Raw genomic sequence first — 20,869 nt, forward strand, 5'->3', positions numbered from 1 at the left:
TTTTTTTTTTACCACAATTAAAAATTTTTAAATCGATTTAAAAGATTTCTGGGTGAAAACTGTGCATTCGAAGAGAGCATGCAGCATCACCCAGGAGCTCAGGCAGAAGATACCATGAGTGCTGTTTACACGGACTTTTCTGTCTGCTCTTGAAAATGCTCGTTTTCAGTGAAATGCAAGCTAAGTCCGTGTGGGGTGCATCGGGGAACAGGAGCAAAGGCTCTGCCTGCCGGGGTGCCGAGAACCCAGAAAGCTGCAGGCCCAGGAAACACTCACCATCTCTGGCTGGCTGGCTGTCTCTGTCTGTCTGTCTCTCTGTCTGTCTCTGTTTCTCTCTCTATCCATCTCTCTGTCTTTCTACCCGTCTCTCTCTGACTCTGTCTCTGTCTCCCTATCTCTCTCTGTTTCTGTCTGTCTCTCTGTCTCTGTCTCTCTGTCTGTCTGTCTCTGCCTCTCTCTCACTATCCGTCTGTCTCTCTTTCTCTGTGTGTGTCTCTGTCTCTCTTTCCATCCATCTCTTTCTCTATCTGTCTCCCTCTTTTTGTCTCTGTCTGTCTGTCTCCCACTACCCATCTTTCTGTCTGTCTCTCTTTCTCTCTCTGTCTCTCTATGTCTCTGTCTGTCTGTCTCCCTGTCTCTCTCCTGCCCCCACGGGTCCAGAGCTGAAGTGAACGTGGCACCGAGAAACCACGATTGCAGAAAGGCCAAGTATGTCCCTGTCCCTCACTTGGTGCAGCAGGGTCCCTGCCTTGATCCGTGAAACCCCTCGCCGCCGTCCAGGGGCTGGGCACAGCAGCAGTTCTGTCCAGATGTGGAGGCTGTGTCTCCAGGAGGGGCACCTGGTCCAGGAGTACAGGCTGTGGTGGGGGCGGGGGGGTGGGGTGTGTGCCCGCCAGCTTCCCGGACCCTCGAGCGCTCAGAGAGGGTGATCCCGGGACACCTTCCCTCGGAAAAGTACACAGCAGTGCTCCCAGGCTGGGGCTGCATCTCAGGGGCTTTTTTTGTTTTGGTTGGTTTTGTTAATTTGGTCTGGAACAGACAGAAAACTCACTTGGGATTTCGATGTGCATTCGAGCTCTGCAACCGTAAAATTGAGTTGCGTACAGCTTGAGATGCTTCAGTCTTTGTTGTGCCCCAAGGGGTTCCCGAAGAGAGCAGGCTCGACTCCCAGGGGACATTTGGTGATGTCTGGGGACATTCTGGGGTGTCACCACCCTGGCACATGGTGGATGGAGATGGGGGACCCAGCTCAACCCCCCACAGAGCACAAGAGGCACCCAGCGGAGTTCTCCGGACCCAGTGTCCGCAGTGAGAGGCTGAGAAACCCGGACCTGACCCGAGACACTCAGTCTGTCTCCGTGTCTGTGTATACAGCCAGCATCTATCTACTGTCCATCAGTCCCTCAATACCTCCTCCTGCCTTCCTTCCCTTCTTTCTTTCTCTTTCTCCTTCTTTTCTTTTTCTTTCTTCTTTTCTTCCTCCCTCCCTTCTTTCTATTATCTATCATCTACTGAGTATGTATTTAGCATCTATTTATCACCTATTGTCTACTGACTCATCGGTCCATGTATTTATATCACCACCTATTGATCGATGTAACTAACAACTATCTCTGTCTGTCTCTCATCTATGTATCTGCATCTATGTATCTATCTTTCACCTATTTGTCAATCCATCAATCTATGTAAATATATAACTATGTATGTATCTACCATCTATGTATCTGCATCTATGTATCTATCACCTGTTTGTCCACCCATCAATCTATGTAACCACATAACTGTGTGTGTGTGTATGTGTGTGTTTGTGTCTGTCATCTGTCATCTCAGCATCTACCTCTATCTATGGCCATGGTTTGCAACCAAAGACCATTTGACTTCCCTAGAGACACCTGCTGTTGCCTAAGGACATTTTTGTTGTCACAATCTGGGGGCTCCTGACCTCTGGGGGGTGGAGACCAGGGACCCTGCTCAACCCCCCGCAGAGCACAGGACACTCCCCCCGTCAGAGTCCTTCAGCCCCAAATATCCATCCCGTGCCGGCGGAGAATACCAGGACCATCCCATCCCATATAATTTCTGCATATTATATATAATGTTTTTTTCATGAATCGAATTGTGAGAAACCCACGGTCTAGGCGTCAGGCCACTTGGTCCTGCTTCCTGGCTGTGTCTTGACCTCCCTCTGGCGATTTACAAACTGCAGAGACATGTCCATTCTCTGGTTTGACATCCTGAGGCTCCATCACTCTTTTCCAAGCAGAGTGGTGCCACCTGCCCTGCCAGGCGATGCTCTCGGTCCTTTTCCTCAGGTAAGAATTTTGCGTCCATAGTTCAACCAGGTGCTCCTGTCCCTAACATGCAAAGCACGTCCTGAAAGCAAATCCTGTGCTTTGCGGCAGCTTCTTGAACTCCCTGCATCTCAAGGACTGGTTTCTAATTCAGTCCAGACTCGGCAGAGGCACAGGACCATTCAGGCTGTGCCTCTAGGTCCCTGCGGTCCTAGGAAATCGATGGTCACATTTCACTCTGCTTTGGGACTTATCGAAACTTCCATGGAGCTCCGACTGTAGGTCAGTGGTAACGATCCCAGCTAGCATCCATGAGGACACGGGTTCGATCCCTGGCCTCGCTCAGTGGGTTAAGGATGTGGCACTGCCGTGAGCTTCGGTGTAGGTCACAGATGCAGCTCAGATCTGGCGTTGCTGTGGCTGTGGTGCAGATCGGTGGCTACAGCTCCTACTTGAACCCTAGCCTGGGAACCTCCATATGCCATGGGGGCACCCGCAAACACACACACACACACACACACACACACACACAGAAACCTTCCAGGAGAGAATTTCAAAGACAGGCAGACTATGACGGAACCCAAAGGGGTCCGTTGCTTTCTGTTCTGAAGGTGGCTGGAACTCTTCCTCTTTTTCCCTTCTTCTTCTTCCTGCCCTTTAGAGACAGGAAGGCAGTTTTCCAGGGAAGCAGGGCTTCTGCTACAAGGGAGCACTGCAGCCTGCTTGCCTTTGCTAAGGATGCTTGAGGTCACAACAATAAAATAAAAAGGGAGGCTGCCGACAGCCAGTGACATTCAGCGACAGCCAGGGCCATGCGGATCTATGGCCCCAGTGCCTGGGAGGCTGGTCCAGTGCTTGGGGAAGGAGGACCTGCTTCCAGAGGTTATCTATTCTCAACGTGAAAGCATGAACTGCTGCATCCTTGCAAAGCAGGCGACAGATGACCTTGGAGACGGATGGTGGCTGTGTTTTGCATCCTGGAGCCTTGACGGTACCCAAAAGTGAAGGCTTGGACCCAGTAGCTCAGGGCCTCCTGGCCAAGACGTGCCTCCACAGAGCGTCTCTCAAAAGCATCAGGCGTCCAAATGTCACACGCGGAAATATGACATGTGCGTGCTGGTGGACAGGGACCTGAGAGCCCAAGGCGGGGGTGGGGACCTCGTTTGCAAGTTGCAGAGACAGTTAAATGAGATGATACTGGAAATGTCCTGACACCAAGTAACAGCTGCGTGAGTGGAAGCCATGACTCCTGTCTTACTTCCTGATGGTGTTTATTTTATCTTTTATTACTCAATGAATTTATTACACTTATAGTTGTACAATGATCATCACAACCCAATTTTATAGCATGTCCATCCCACAACCCCAGTGCATCCCCCCACCCCCAACCTGTCTCCTTTGGAAACCATAAGTTTTTCAAAAAGTCTGTGAGTCAGCATCTGTTCTGCAAAGACGTTCACTGTGTCCTTTTTTCAGATTCCACAGGTCAGTGAAAGCACTGGATGTTGGTGTCTCATTGTCTTGCTGACTTCACTTAGCATGAAATTTCTAGGTCCATCCATGTTGCTAAAAATACCGGTATTTCGTTCTTTTTAATGGCTGAGTACTATTCCATTGTGTATAGGTACCACATCATCTGGATCCACTCCTCTGTCGATGGACACTTAGGTTGTTTTCATGTCTTGACTATTGAATATAGTGCTGCAATGAACATCAGAGTGTATGTGTCTTTGCGAGTCATGGTTTTCTCTAGATAGATGGCCAGGAGTGGGATTGCTGGATCCAATGGGAGTTCTATTTCTAGTTTTCTGAGGAATCTCCATACTGTTTTCCACAGTGGTTGCACCAATTTACATTCCCACCAACAGCGTAATAGGGTTCCCTTGCTCCACACCGTCTCCAGCACTTACTGTTTGTAGACTTTTGGATGATGGCCATTCTGGCTGGTGTAAGGTGGTACCTCACGGTGGTTTTGATTTGCATTTCTCTAATCATGAGTGATATTAAGCATCTTTTCATGTGTATCTTGGCCATCTGCATGTCTTCTTTGGAGAACTGTCTGTTTAGATCTTCTGCCCATTTTTTGATTGGGTTGTTTGTCTTTTTGGTATTGAGCTGCAGAAGGTGTTTATAAATTTTGGAGATTAATCCCTTGTCAGTTGATTCACTTGCAAAGGTTTTCTCCCATTCTGTGGGTTGTCTTTTCGTGTTGTTTAGGGTTCCCTTTGCTGTGCAGAAACTTTTAAGTTTAATTAGGTTCCATTTGTTCATCTCTGTTTTCACTGTCACTGCTCTAAGATATGGATCTGAGAAGATGTTGCTGTTGTTTATGTCGGAGAGTGTTTGGCCTATGTTTTCTGCTAAGAGTTTTATAGTATCTGGTCTTATACCTACGTCTTTAATCCATTTGGAGTTTATTTTTGTGTATGGGGTTAGGGAGTGTTCTAATTTCTTTCTTTTGCATGTGGCTGTCCAGTTTTCCAGCACCACTTATTGAATAGGCTGTCTTTTTTCCATTCTTGCCTCCTTTGTCATTGATTAGTTGGCTGTAGATGCATGGGTTTAATTCTGGGCTTTCTATCCTGTTCCACTGATCTATATTTCTGTCTTTGTGCCAGTACCATATGGTTTTGATGACTGTTGCTTTGTAGTATAGTCTGAGGTCCGGGAGCCTGATTCCTCCAGATCCATTTTTCTTTTTCAGGATATCTTTGGCTATTCTGGGTATTTTGCGCTTCCAAACAAACTTTAAAATATTTTGTTCCAAGTTCTGTGGAAAATGTCCGTGGTAATTTGATAGGGATTGCATTGAATCTGTAGATTGCCTTAGGTAGTATAGTCATTTGGATAATATTAACTCTTCCAATACAAAAGCATGGTATGTCTTTCCATCTATTTGTGTCATCTTTGATTTCTTTCATCAGTGGCTTATAGTTTTCAGAATACAGGTCTTTTGTCTCTTTAGGTAGGTTTACTCCTACGTATTTTATTTTTTGGATGCGATGGTAAACAGAATTGCTTCCCTAATTTCTCTTTCTCCTCTTTCATTGCTAGTATATAGAAATGCCTTTGATTTCTGTGTATTAATTTTGTATCCTGCGACTTTACCAAATTCGTGGATGAGCTCTAACAGTTTTCTGGTAGAGCCTTTAGGATTCTCTAGGTATAGTATCATGTCATCTGCAAATATCGAGAGTTTTACTTCTTCCTTTCCAATTTGGATTTTTTATCTCTTTTACTTCTCTGATTGCCATGGCTAGGACTTCCAGAACTATGTTGAAGAGTAGTGCTGAGAGCGGACATCCTTTTCTTGTTCCTGATCTCAGCAGGAATTCTTTCAGCTTTTCACCATTGAGAATGATGTTTGCTGTGGGTTTGTCATATATGGCCTTTATTATGTTGAGGTAGGTTCCCGTTATGCCCACTTTCTGAAGGGGTTTTATCAGAAATGGGTGTTAGATTTTGTCAACTGCTTTTTCTGCATCTATTAAGAGGATCATATGGTTTTTATTCTTCAGTTTGTTAATGTGGTGTATCCCACTGACTGATTTGCGGATATTGAAGAATGCGTGCATCCCTGGGATAAATCCTACTTGATCATGATGTACAATCCTTTTCAGGTATTGTTGGATGCGGTTAGGTAGTATTTGGTCGAGGATTTTTGCATTGATGTTCATCAGTGAAATTGGCCTGTAGTTTTCTTTTTTTGTGGTATCTTTGTCTGGTTTTGGTATCAGGGTGATGGTGGCCTCACAGAATGAGTTAGGAGTATCCCTTCCTCTGCAGTTTTTTGAAATAGTTTCAGGAGAGGTGTTAGCTCTTCTCTAAATGTTTGATGGAATTCACCTGTGAAGCCATCTGGTCCTGGACTTTTGATTGTTGGAAGTTTTTTAATCACACTTTCAATTTCAGTTCTTGTGATGGGTCCATTCATCTTTTCTATTTCATCTTGGTTTAGTCTTGGAAGATTGTACTTTTCTAAGAATTTGCCCATATCTTCTAGGTTTTCCATTTTATTGGCATATGGTTGCATATAGTAGTCTCTTGTGATCCTTTGTATTTCTGTGATGTCTGTTGTTACTTCTCCTTTTTCATTTCTAATTTTATTGATTTGAGTCCTCTCTCTTTTTTTCTTGATAAGTCTGGCTAAGCGTTTATCAAATTTCTTGATCTTTTCAAAGAACCAGCTTTTTGTTTTTTTGATCTTTTCTATTTTTTTTGGTTGTTTTTTGTTTGTTTGTTTTTGTCTTTTCTGTGGCATATGGAGTTTCCCAGGCTAGGAGTTGAAATCAGAGCTGTAGCCACTGGCCTACGCCAGGGCCACAACAATGTGGGATCTGAGCTCCGTCTGAGACCTACACCACAGCTCATGGCAACACTGGATCCTTAACCCTCTGAGCAAGGCCAAGGATTGAACCCTCAACCTCTTGGTTCCTAGTCAGATGCATTAACCATTGAGCCACGACAGGAACTCCATCTTTTCTATGGTTTTCTTTGTTTCTATTTCATTGATTTCTGCTCTCATCTTTATGATTTCTTTCCTTCTACTAACTTTAGGTCTTGTCTGTTCTTCCCTCTCTAGCTGCTTTAGATGTAAAGTTAGCTTGTTTCTTTGAGTTTTTTCTTGTTTTCTGAGGTGGGCTTGTATTGCTATAAACTTTCCTCTTAGAACGGCTTTTGATGCATCCCATAGGTTTTGGAGTGTCATATCTTCATTGTCATTTGCTTCTAGGTCTTTTTAAATTTCCTCTTTGATTTCTTCAGTGATCCATTGGTTGTTTGGTAGCATGTTGTTTCGTCTCCACGTGTTTGTGTGTTTTGCAGTTTTATTCTTGTTGTTGATGTCCAGTCGTATAGTGTTGTGGTCAGAAAAGATGCTTGATATGATTTCAATTTTCTTAAAGTTACCAAGGTTGGATTTGGAGCCCAGGATGTGATCCATCTTAGAGAATGTTCCATGTGCACTTGGGCAGAATGTGTATTCTGCTGCTTTTGGATGGACTGTCCTATAAATATCTATTAAGTCCATCTGGTCTAATGCTTCATTCAGGGCCTGTGTTTCCTTACTGATTTTCTGTCTGGTTGATCTGTCCATTGCTGTCAGTGGGGTTTTAAAGTCCCCCACTATTATTGTGTTACTGTCAATTTATCCTTTTAAGGTTGTTAGCAGTTGCCTTATACATGGTGGTGAACCTGTGTTGGGTGCGTAGATATCGAAAATTGTTCTATCTTCTTCTTGGATTGATCCTTTGATCATTAGGTAGTGACCTTCCTTGTCCCTTAAAATATCCTTCATTTTAAAGTCTATTTTGTCTGATATGAGTACTGTGACTCCAGCTTTCTTTTGATTCCCATTTGCATGGAATATCTTCTTACATCCTCTCACTTTCAATTCTTCATATTGTTTAGAATAATTACTTTTCATTGGGCTGAACTAGGACACAAATGGACCTGAGGGCTGGCCCATCTCTAAGACAAGATGTAATACCCAACAGCCCACTGTGGGGGAGGGGTTCTGCCCCCGCATCAAGCACTGGGCTTAGGTGGATGGGAGCTAGGGGGTCGCCCCCATTCCTGGAAATGGAGGGTGACGTCTGACGTCCATCAGAACACACAGCATCACACTATGTCAACGCTAGCATCACTGCCATCAACGTCCCTGGAAAATCACTCTTGCCCACTGGAAACCACAGCTCAGTAACCCTCACCCCCACCCTGGAGGGGTTCCTTCCACAAGCGAGCTGGGTGTCATGGAAAGACACAAAGGAGGGTCGGCTAAGACTGGGGCTGTTTCATCAGTCAGCTGGATCCCCTTCAAAGCAACGTGAAGGTCAATGCCCGGGAGGAGGGGCAGAGAAGAAAGCAGAGCCCAGCTAGGAGCCACTCTGCATCTGCTCCATAACCAACAGTTTATTTTATGGAGGGAAGACTCCCAGCATGTGAGACGAATCATTTCAAGTGGACCCTTCAGGGGCCCTGAGCACACTCACCAGGCTGTGCAACCACTACCTCCATCTGGTCCCGGAACACTCTTGTCCCCCTAAAAGGAGTCCCCGTCCCCATCTGCAGTCACTCCTCCCAGCCCCTGGCAAACACGAATCCACTTTCTGTCTCTTTAGATTTAACCCTTCTGGATATTTTGCAGAAATGGAATCAGGTAAGGTGTAGCCTTTTGTGTCTGGCTCCTTTCCCTTAGGGGCTTTTCAAGGTAGGTCCACAATGTAACCTACATGAAGACACCATTCCTTTTTCGTGCCCAAATAATATTCCACTGTAGGGATGCAGATTAATACTTTTTTTTTTTGGTCTTTTTAGGGCCACATCTGTGGCATATGGAAGTTCCAAGGCTAGGGGTGGAATCGGAGCTGTGGCTACTGTCTACACCACAGCCACAGCAACATGGGATCCAAGCCGAATTTGTGATCTACACCCCAGCTCACAACAATGCTGAATCTTCAACCCACTGAGCAAGGCCAGGGATCAAACCTACATCCTCATGGATACTAGTTGGGTTCATTACCACTGAGCCACAACAGGAACTCCCAACACATTTTTTTTAGGGCCACACCCACAGCATCTGGAGGTTCCCAGCCTAGGGGTCTAATTGGAGCTACAGATGCCAGACTACACCACAGTCACTGCAATGCCAGATCCTTAACCCACTGAGCAAGGCTGGGGGTGGAACCCGCAACCTCATGGTTCCTAGTCGGATTCATTTCCACTGCACCATGACAGGAATTCCCCAACACATTTATAATAAAAGGAAGTCAGAGATACTACCAACTGCAGACAAATGTCCTAAGAGCCATGTAATGTCCCCATAATGCAAACGACCAAAAAGCCACACCCATTTGAATGTGACAATGCTGGAATCACCATCCACCCCTGGAGGGGGTGAAGCAGTAAAGCACTCCCCCCACATGCTGGATCCCCAAGAAGGGGCCTTCTGCAATCAGAGGCAGCCCCAGGCCTGGTGAGCTGGTAACTCAAATGCCACGAGCTGCCATCCGCCATGTGCTTTCCGCACGTGGCAAGCAATCAAGCCAGGGATAATTGTCTATGAATGCCGTGGTCACCTGCCTGGAAATGCAATCTCTTGCAACAACGTGTAAATAAAGTTGAGTGCTAGGCTGGGGTTACTTATCAACAGAATTTCCCCGTATGTGGACAGTTGGCCAGACATTGCAAAGACATGTGCAGGACTTTGGGGAAACCTTCTACCTGGGCACCTTGTCCTGTGCCTCATAACAAATCTAACCTGTGCACCAGTGCCAGTGTGAGGTCCACCCAGGGTGCCTCGCTCCACCTTTTCCTGAACCCCGTAGAGAAACATCACCATTTCAAAACTCGAGGATGTCAGGAAAGAAAAGCCAGATCACTAGGTCCACGTGAGCCGGGCCACACCCAATGGTAACACGAGGCATAGCAAAGCTTTCTTCAGCCTTAAAACCCTTCTAGATGCATCCTTTCCTCCAAGTCTTATAACCATAAAAAGACCTCTTGAACAGAAAAGGATACTCGGGATCCTGGAGGGTTAACCACTTGCCCCAAATGACACAGTTGGCAAGAGACATTTCACACTGTATCTGCAAATCAAACCGTCACATCATCCACCTTAAAGAGATGCAACTTCTACCAGTCAGTGAGATTTCCATAAAGCCAGAAAAAAATAAAGTGAATATTCTTCCCCCAAAGGTGTGTTTCTCTAAGTTCCCGTGCTATTTTTTTTTTTTTTTTTTTTACCCAGGACGTCTTGAATGACAGCATTTTACCGTATCTGCACATCTGGCAGCAAGGTAGACCAGAAGTTCCATCGGGGCTCTGAAGGATAGGACAAGGTTCTCAATGAATTAGAACAGATGTTCTTTTTAACGCATCACTGGATCCATGATGATAAAGTGATTATTACTATTATTATTTTTAGCTATTTAGGGCCACATCTGCAGCATATGGAAGTTCCCAGGCGAGGGGCGGAGACGGAGCTACAGCTGCCAGCCTGCACCACAGCCACAGAAACATGGGATATGAGACATGTCTTTGACCTACACCACAGCTCACGGCAACGCTGGATCCTTAACCCACTGAGCGAGGCCAGGGATCAAACCCGCATCCTCATGGACACAAGTCAGGTTCGTTATGGCAGAGCCCCAAAAGGAACTCCCGAGATAATTCTTTTTAATGGTATATACTTGGTAATTTCAAAATATGCATTCAGTAGCCCATGGAGTGAAGATGAACCATGAAAGTTAGGACTGAACCACAGGCTCTTTGAGATGCAGCCCAAGTGATGGAGAGAAATAGGGATTCTCAGACCAGAAGTATGAAACATAAAAAAATAAAGGGCATGTATTAAATCAGGAAGTTAGACACGACATGCCAGAACGAAGGCAAAAAAGGAAGAAAGAGATGCAATCAATCTCGCCAGAAGTTGTAAGTTAGCAATAAAAGCTGATTTGTGAACCTCAGAAGATGCTTCACCGCCAAGGGACCCAAAGATCAGAGCCTTCCCAAACTTTACCATGTACAGCTGTCCCCCTCTGCACAGGTGGAAACCCAGGACGTCCTTATGTTTGGGACTGTGCTTGTGCTTTTGTGGCCATCAGTACACAAGGTTTAGATTCAGACTCAACCCCTAGGATTCTGGTACCCAGACAACAGAAAATCCAAGTCCACCTCATTTCTCTGCTTAAGCGACACTGTCACGACTCCAGAGCTTGGACGGAAAACGGTGTCTGGCATGGATTTACCCCTGAGCATCCCTCACACAGAGAGCACAGCAAACCCTGGTGCACACAGGACACGTTTGAGGATCACCATTTGATGGATGAGGAATCGAAAGACAGAGCTTGAAAAGCTTCACCACAGTGCCCACGGAGATCTGACACTTCCCCAGGACCAGCCCATGAGGGACATGGGCATGGTGTCACCTCCTGACCCCTGGGTCCCCTGAGAAGCTTCCTCAGTCAACCTCCCAACCTGTCCTGCCTTGGCGGGAACCCCGTGCACTTATCTGGTTGTATTTCCTAATAGCCAAGATAGAGGGGTTTATGATACAGACACTCTCCAAATCCAGATGGCGTAGAGACAGAGGAAGCATAAACTGGGTGGTCTCCAACACAGACGAACTTTTGAAGGGCTCACTCTTTCCCATTAAAAGTGCCTCTATCACACACGGCATATCCCCTGCCTCTAGATATTAAGACTTGATATCTTTGGGGTACTCATTAATCACCCCACCTTAGGCAGCAAGCTAATCTAGAATAAAATCTCTGTGTTCCTCCACTTTGAGTTAAATTCAGGGTTTGCTCAGAGCCTGGCTGGGTAGTAATACTCAACACATCACTGCCGAATGAATGCATGGTTGGATGGATGGATGGATGGATGGATGGATGGATGGATGGATGATGGATGGATGGATGGATGGATGGATGGATGGATGGTTGGATGGATGGATGATGGATGGATGGATGGATGGATGGATGGATGGTTGGATAGATGGATGGATGGATGGATGATGGATGGATGGATGGATGGATGGATGGTTGGATGGATACAGGGATGGAGGGATGGATAGAGAGATGAATGGATGGATGTAGGGATGGATGGATGCAGGGATGGAGGGAGGGATGGATGAAGGGATGAAGGGATGGATGGATGGATGGATGGATGCAGGGATGGAGGGAGGGATGGATGAAGGGATGAAGGGATGGATGGATGGATGGATGGATGGATGGATGGATGAAGGAATGAATGGATGGAAGGAGGGCTGGATGGATGAAGGGATGGATGGATGGATGGATGGAGGAATGAATGGATGGAGGGAGGGATGGATGGATGAAGGGATGAAGGGATGGATAGATGGATGGATGGATGGATGGATGGAGGAATGAATGGATGGAGGGAGGAGGGATGGATGGATGCAGGGATGGAGGGATAGATGAAGGAGGTGGTCCCACCCATTGTTGAACAAAACTCACTGATGCTACATGGAGCGGACAAATGAGCAGCTTTCCTGAGAAACAGAGGCATCATGGGTCCAAATACTGAATCAAACCTTGCCCAGGGATGGAAGGTCATCCAACCCAATGTGTGTGCACACAGCCCCCTCACGGGCTCCCCTAATGGCAGCGACAGGTTCAAGCCCAGTCTCCCCAGTGCCCACCACGCCACAGATTCAGTCTTACCTAGTGCTCCACGGGATCTCTCCAGCTGCTGGAAAAGTGTCTCCAAGGTCTCAGGAATCCTCTGGTCAGGTGTCAAAGGGAACATGATAACTTCTCCAGAACCATGTTCTCTCTCTCCCATGGTGGACAAACGACATAAGGGCATCATGCAATTAGGAAGGGCAACCTGAGTCTGGTCCTACAAGCTCCAAATTGCCCTGAGAGCCCATCTTCACCTGGGGATTGTGACATCTCTCAGGAGATGGCAAGCTTGTTCTTTCTGTGATGGAGGATGTCAGAAGTCACCCTGCCACCCCATCCCGAGTCCCTACTTAGGAAGTGCCTTTCTGATGATGATAACAGTAGCTGGCACTTGTGGATAATGTCGTCAAGCCATAAAGGTCTCGGATGACGTGTGAACGCTCAAAAGTGGGGTCTTCCTAGAAGTTAAGGCTCTGCATCTTCGTACAGAGTCCTGGCTCTTCAGAAATAGTAGACAAGGCACATGCCCATCTTGATTTTAACGCTGGAAGGAACTCCTCTTCCAAAATATATCAGTCAGAGCTGTAGGCTCAGCAGAACATCTGAGAAGTTCTGCGAGGACGAGGAGCCGGAGCTGGAAGCTGCAATCTGCATGTGCCTGGCTCGGGGCTTCTCAAGCATGCCTGAACAAGAGGGTGGCTTGAAGAGGTCTACGAAATGCTAATGCCCAGAAGAAGGCACTTGGGAATTCTGTTGACAGTGGGGCTGACCGTCACTTGTTTTTAGGGATCCTCCAGTGTGTTGCCAAAGCCCACTAGGCTAACGGGACCAAGGGTCCACCATCCATGACAGGCTTGGGCACACTGATGGCTCAGTGGGGGTGCATGGTGAGTGTTGCGGGGGGGGGGTCCTTATTGGCTGCAGATGGGCTCCTCTTTCTTGAGGTTGGAAGGGATGTGAGCGGAGGTTACAGCACCGGCAGCTCCAGCACAGAATGAAAACATGGGTCCTGGTTAACACCTCATTTAAGAATTCCAAGATGGCAGCCATGGACCATTAAGCCACTAGGCATCCCAGTGAGCGCAGGGTCCTGGGTAGCTGCACAGGTCACTCACCCAGGAGGCTGGCCTTGGGTGCATATAGAAAAGCTGTGACCTCCATGGTCACCAGAGAAGAAACGGACATCTCTTGAGTTTCCAAGGCATCTAGTTCATGGAGCACGTAGATAGATTGAAAACACCAAGAAGATACGACCACCTCCTAGTTCCTGTTTCCTGTGGATATGGCTTTACTGGCAAAGAGGGTCTTGGCAGATATATTTACTGGATGACCTTGAGATGAAGAGATCATTCTTGATTATCCAGACGGAAATGGGGGGTCTGGGAGGAGGTCCTCCTGGATGAGGGTGGCCCTTCATCCAAGGACAGTGTCCCCCTAAGAGACAGAAGAGGAGACACAGACACAGAGAAGCCACGCACATGAAGATGGAGGCAGAGACGGGAGGGAGGCGGCCACCATCCCAGGGCCCCCTGGAGCCCCCAGAAGCTGGAAGAGGCAGGAAGGACCTTCCTGTGGAACCTCTGGAGGGAACGTGGCCCTGGGACCCCTTGACCTCCGACGTCTGGTCTCCAGGATGGGGGAGGATGGATGGCTTTGATTTAAGCCCCTAGTTTGTGGTCATTTGTTAGCAGCCACCCCAAGACACTGAGAGACACAGCGAGCTGTCCAAATACATGGGGTCTTCCACCGGGACCTTGTGCTTTGTCTTCACACAGAGATCTGAGCCCGTGGCTGCCAGGACCCATGCATCGTCTTGTGGGATCACACTGGGATTGTCACCGCTCCCACAGCTGGGATGGAGGAATCTCTGAACTTCCACTATCATTTCTCCATAACCTCTGGCTGCTCTTCTCCCTTGTGCTGGCTGTGGACCCAAGACCCTTCTTGTGCCTGCATGGCTCTTCCAGGAAAGGTGTCACGGTGCTTCTTATCCAAGCGGACGTCTTCAGAAGGGCCCCAGCTTGTTCCTCTCAGGCTGCTTGGCTGCCAGTCCCATGGACTGGGGTCTCAGCTCTTCCAGCCACATCAGGATGCGAGGGAGGGGGTGGGCACCTCTAACAAACGCCTCAGGGAAACTATCCTGGGTCTTCTGTCCTTTGATGCCAACATCTCCTGGATCCATGACAAGGAGTTCACAGCATCCTGTCCATCTGTAACAAAAACATGGTCTCTGGGATTAGACATACCTGGGTGTCCCGCCTAAGTGCCACCAGAAACTTGACACTCAAGGAGACGGCGAACCTTTCTGAGGATAAATTCCCATCCATGCGACAGGAGTGACAATTCTCCCCCCAGCGCACAGGGGGCCAACCCAGGTCCACAAATTCTGGGCCTTGGACCCATGTGACCTCCCTCCTTTTAAATACAATTTTATTATGATACAGCCACACATTGTAGCATATTGTGGCTGCTTTTGCATCGGGTGGAAGAGTTGAGTAGTTATCGCAGATGGTATAGCCCTAAAATACGAAGATATGTGGTAACTGGCCCTTTACATAAAAAGTTTGTTGACCAAGAATTCTATCTACCTGTCTACCTGCCTATTATCAGTCATGAATATTCACCATCTATCTAGCAATTGATCTACCTACCTATGCTATCATCCGTCTGTCTGTCTATCATGTCACTCTATGTATTTATCTAAATTTCCTCTATCTAGTACCTAATCTATCTACCTATCTCTCCATTTATCACTTAGCTGGCTATCAGCTATGGATAAAGGCATCTATCTATCATTTATCTATCTATCTATCTGCCCCTCACCCACCTATTTAACCACTTATCTATCATGTATGTATCTACCTATCATCATTATCTATCTATCTATCTATCTATCTATCTATCTATCTACCTATCATTTCATCATTCTATGTATTTACCTACTTACCCACCTATCCACCTAAATAAGAACATAGAGGTTTTCAATACTCTTTTGGAACAAAGAGATGAATGAATGAGTGAATGAGTAAATAATGTCTGTGAAAGACTCTACACCTTGGCACACAACCCTCTCACCATTCCAGGTGACTGGAGGGCCAAGACGGTGAATGGGAAGATGGTGACAAGCAGACACAGTAATGAAATGCACACCTCACGAGACAAGCAAGGGTCACAGAAGTGCTGCTGTACCACGAGCCGCGTGTCTGATGGGGCAGCTCCGAGTGTCTGGGGACAGTGACTGGACAGCAGTGACCTTTGATTCCAAGCTGTACCTGGGACACTTATGGGAAACTTCCGTCTCTCCCAGTGTCACCAGGTGAGTGGCGTTTCCACCACACCGACTCCCACGTGCCCTGAAGACTCATCTCCAGAGGTAAAGATCGGGCAGCATCCGTGCAGTCACATCCACACAGAAGAAGCAGATATGAAAGGCCAAGAAACAGCTTCAGCATCGTTGTTTAGAGGTAGAGTTGTTTAGACTTGGGCACCTGAGCCGACAAAAACCATGCCTCCAAGGCAGGAGACTGAAAGAGAATCTGTTCCCGGTGTCCTGGAGTATCCCAAGCTTGAGCCATGATGCTCCTTCATGTCTTATTAGGTGGCCATTAAATACACACTCTGTCCCAGATGCATAGCTGATCAATAATTGATTGACAGTGCCACTGCGTCCATCTTAGAACCAAGAAGCAATTTATAAACCATCTATAGCCACATGCATTGGGAACCCTGCCCTGGCAGAGCAGCTGGCTGTGATCACAGTGCACGGAGATACGATACAAGTTTTGGGACCTCTGTGGGATTTTGTCAACCGAGGGAATGGATGGTGAACCAACCGGGGTCACTGGTCTTGGAATTCGGGATGTAGCCCAGCAGGAAACACGCAGAGTCCTTTCTGTACCATTCCACACGTCTGATCTCTCCATGCTGGAAGGTGAGAACCCAGGAGTCATTCTCAGAGAGAGGATCAAGCCTGCCTTGCCTGACAGCTGGGTGAAGCCAGCTGGGCCCTGATGCCCAGGCCAGAGTCCATTCTGCTGCTGGAGACGTTCAGAAGTATCGGAAACTGTGTGAGTTTCTTGTAACAAATTACTATCAAGGTGCTGGTGTCTTAAGTGAAATCCGTCCTCTCTCAGTTCTGAAGATGCAGGTCCCTGCTCCCTCCCAAAGCTCCAGGGGAGGGTCCTTCCAGCCTTTTTTTTTTTTTTCCAACTTCTGGGGGCTCCAGGTGTCCCCAGGCTGGCGGCCACATCCTCCCAGTCTTTGCCTCCATGGTTCCCTGACCCGGGAGTCTTCTGCCATCACCCCTCCCCCGAGCTGTCCCTGGTAAGCTACCTCGTGATTATACTGCACCGACCAGGAGAAGCCAGGAAGACGTGCTCATCTTGAGGCCTTCATTACACCTGCACTGAGCCCTGCCCCAAAGAGGAACACACTCCCAAGAGTCTGGAGGTGGACACCTGCGGGGAGCCGAGAAAATGCAGGGACTCCAAACAAGGACCTTGCCTGATGGCAGAAAAACCTGAAGGCAGGTTCTTAACCAAGAAAGGGAGCTCATCTGAACGGTGCCAGCCGAAGGTGGGCTTTTGGTCAGGAAAAAAGCTCACTTGAATGGTGCATGCCGAAGGTGGGCCTCTGGTCAGGATGAAAGCCTGCCTGCACGGTACAAGCTGAGGGCAGGCCTCAGGTGCACAGCTCTCGCTTTGATGCTGATGGGTAAGAATTGGGGCTTTCCTGGGAAAGCAATTTCCATGTTTGCGCCGGAGAACATGGATTGTTTCTCGGGTGACCTAGTCTTTCCTGCTGTTTTATTTGTTCTTCAGTTTTCCTCAGTCTTTCCTGATTATTTACTTATGACTCTTATTTCCCTTCTTATTGTCCTGTGGTGATTTGTGACTTAACAAAATTACAACAATCGTATAATAAAAATTTCATTCTGAAGGACTTTTCCCCTATTTAAATCCAACTTAGTTAAAACACAGTGTTTATCTATTAACTAGTTATACAATAAACTTTAGAGTTAGGATTTTAATGAGGTCCATAGAAGTTAGCCACATCTTATCCAAAAAACCTAGCTGTGAGTTTTGTCTTTGATTGTAAAAGCTTTTTAGTGAGAGCTAGTTTAATTAAGTTGGTTTATATTTACTCACACGGTCTCCCTGCCATAACACTTTGAAGAGAAGCACCAGTCTACAAACAAAGTTTGTAAATGCTAAATTCTTGTGTTTTATGGCCTCTTCAAAGTACTCACTCAGCTTAGTTAAGATAAAGATCCTAAAACAGGATGCATGGCTGCTGTACCATGTACTAGTTAACCAATGTACTTGTAACACTGTAATGTAATCTGTAGTGAAAAACTGTCTATAGAATCAACCACTGTTGCCAATAAAGTTGGAGCAGTCCAGCGCCCTGAAAGGACAAAGAGGCTGTCTCCGTAATTGTACATTCGCCGACGCCTCATCCCTCTCCAATCGGGGAAAAGCGTGCGCTCCCTGGCCGCCGGAGCTGGCCTCCGGCAGACACCTCTTCTGGGGAGCCACCACTCAACCCATGAGAGGGAACTGGATGAAGCCAGGACCGTCTCACCCCTGTCCTGTCTCCAGGGCACAGAGGTGACTTTCACGCTGCAGGAGGGTGAGGTGTGTGAACCAGTCTGCAGAGGTCCCATGATGAAACTACCTTTTCAGAAAGGGCATGGTGGACAGCGACAGTCACCCCCAATCGGGGCATTCGACACGGTAACTCCTACTAAACTGGTGTCATGGCTTGAACTACGATCCCAGCCCCGCAGACGTCTTCAGGAGAGTCACATGCACACACGGAGATGATGAAAACAAGAGCAGAGACTAGGACGGGGGCTACATGGGACATGAAAGTAAGGTGGCAGCAGGGCTGCCATTCTAAGACAAAGCCCTAAAAACTGGTAGAGGGTGTCCAGACCCCCAAACCCTGCCTGATTGGCTTAGGTCAGGATCCTTCTAGATTCTCCCGTACAGAACCCCATGAGGAGGGGTGCCCAGGCCTCCTTTCTTAGCCCGTGACCTACAGAATTCCCCAGACTCTCAGGAGCGTCTCTCCATGAGTTCTGGGGTGTATCCCCTGATGGGTGCTCTGAGGGCGCTGGGCGCTCCTAGGAGACGGTCTGCTCTGAAGATGCTGCAGCAGGTTAGTGGGTCCCCCTGAACCTGGATTCAGGCTCAAGATCAAGCTGCCCCTCCCTTTCCAGACCCACCAATCCAACCGCATCTCGGGCATTCTGTGTGAGGGAGGCAACAAAGGACAGAGGACACCCTCAAAGCCACCCACGCCCGACCATGCCAGGCTCCCGTGAAAGGGTCCGTCATCTCCCCTAGAATCTTTCCACCCCCATGTCCTTGGCATTTCTGTGCTAAACAAGAAACACCACACAGGGGACTGGCAGGATTTAATGATGCAGGGCACCCGGCACCGTCGATCCTTTGGGGAATCAGGCAATGCGGGGCTGAGGTCCAGAGGCTCAGGGCCACACTCACAGCCGCCTTTGCTTCTTCACTTCCTGCAAAGCGCACGGCATCCGGCGGGAGATGCGGACCAACACAGTCTGGAGGGCGGGGCGGGAAGGATGCAGAGGCGCGGTCCAGCGCACACGCGCCTGCGAGCGCGGGGCCGACGCAGTCCTCCCGGCGTGGCCGCTATCCCCACAAGGAGTCCCGGGTCATGTCAGCGATGCCAGTCATCTGGCAACTCCGGGCCCACAGCTGTCGCTGAAGCTTCGGGTCGTACGTGATCGCCAGTGACTTGGTCTCCTTCTCGTTGTAAAGATAGCGGCCGCCCACGCCTTCCAGCGCCGGGGAGACGGCAGCATAGATGGACGTCCAGGCTCCTTCATCCGGGGTCTGCGCGAGAAAGAAAGAAGGGCGGGGCGTCAACGCTCGAAGCAGAGACGTGAGTGTCTCCGTGCGCAGAGATGCTTGGGTACCACACAGCGTCTCATCACCTGGCTGATCGCCGTGTGCAGAAAGTTGGGCGGCCAAGCTGGGGAGCCTGCGCCCACGCGAGCTGAATCTCCACGCTGGGTTCATCCATTTCAACAGAGGCATATGGCAATCCTCAAGGTACCTAGTCAGTCCTCAACTCTTTTTTTTTTGGGGGGGGTCTTTTTAGGGCTGCGCCTGCAGCATATGGAGGTTCCCAGGCGAGGGGTCGAATCCGAGCTGCAGCTGCCAGCCTCCACCACAGCCACAGCAACGCGGGATCCAAGCCACATCTGCAACCTACACCACAGCTCATGGCAATGCCGGATCCTTAACCCACGGAGCGAGGCCAGGGATCAAACCCCTATCCTCATGGATACTAGTTGGATTTGTTACCTCTGAGCCACAACAGGAACTCCTCCTTTTGAGGAGGCCACACCCACACGGCATGTGGAAGTGCCCAGGTGGGAGATGGAACCCACACTATAGCAGTGACCAGAGACACAGTAGTGACAACGCCAGGTCCTTAACCTGCTGCGCCACCAGGGAACTCCCCAGGTCCCCAACTCTTGATGAAATGGAAATGCTTATTCACAGGCTGGGAGCAGATGTGTGTTCAGCCTCTGTGTTTAACACAATTTTTAGCAATTTTAGAGGAAACGTCAAGACAGCAGAAAGGTTCCTGGTTTCCATGCAGCCAGAAGAGCTACAGTTGCAAAATCTTAAAGTTCAAAGAGAAGCTTCAAAGGTAAAGAAGAAGATGGAGGAGACTGGAGCTCTGGCTGTGGCGGAGGGCAGCACGTGTGAATGCAACACACCCTGTGTTCTGGGGTTGGGAGCTGATCCCTGGGCATGATGGATGGATTATAGATGTGGTCCATATATGCAAAGGAATATTACTCAGCCATAAAAAGGACAACATCATGCCATTTGCAGCCACATGGATGGACCTAGAGAGTCTCATACCAAGTGAAGTCAGCTAGAAAGAGAAAGACAAATACCATGTAAGCTCATTTCCATGTGGACTCTAGAGAATTGATACAAATGAACATATTTACAAATCAGAAACAGACTCTCAGACACGGGGCAGAGGGGGATGGGGGGGACACGGGACAACTTGTGGTGACCAAAGGGGAAAGCAGGATGGAGGAAGGATACACCAGGAATTTAGAAAGAACAGATACACACCACTCTATCTAAAGTAGATCCGACAACCAGGTCCTACTGTACAGCACAGGAAATTCCACTCAGTATCTTGTCATAACCTAGAATGAAAAGCAATCTGGAAAAGAATACACACACACACACACCAGAATCACTTTGCTGTCCATCCAAAACAAATACAGCATTGTAAATCAACCACACTTCAGAAGAAAAATACTGTGAAAAAATAAAAGAACTAGCGGATTAGAAGAACCAGGCGGAAAAGTTCAAGGAATCGGACACCGTGGCAAGTGAGGGTCTTTGGGGCTTTGAGTCAGTA

General features: G+C 48.0%; 1 protein-coding gene across 4 annotated transcripts in view; it reads right to left on the minus strand.

Moving 5' to 3' along the window:
• Window positions 1-20,869, minus strand: part of DHRSX (dehydrogenase/reductase X-linked) — a 230,868-nt gene that overhangs the window by 44,411 nt on the left and 165,588 nt on the right. For 2 of the 4 annotated variants that reach the window (XR_007132866.1, XR_007132865.1), the window contains exon 7: window positions 12,476-14,646. Coding sequence is in view for 2 of the 4 variants with exons in the window: in XM_047765371.1 (XP_047621327.1) it covers window positions 19,105-19,308 (204 nt within the window). In the remaining 2 variants the exon portion in view is untranslated. Of the gene's footprint in view, window positions 1-12,185; window positions 14,647-18,840; window positions 19,309-20,869 lie in introns of those variants that run through there. The other 2 variants (XM_047765372.1, XM_047765371.1) reach the window with 2 other exon arrangements.

The sequence above is a fragment of the Phacochoerus africanus genome, chromosome X, assembly GCF_016906955.1.
Source record: "Phacochoerus africanus isolate WHEZ1 chromosome X, ROS_Pafr_v1, whole genome shotgun sequence".
Classification (NCBI taxonomy): domain Eukaryota; kingdom Metazoa; phylum Chordata; class Mammalia; order Artiodactyla; family Suidae; genus Phacochoerus; species Phacochoerus africanus.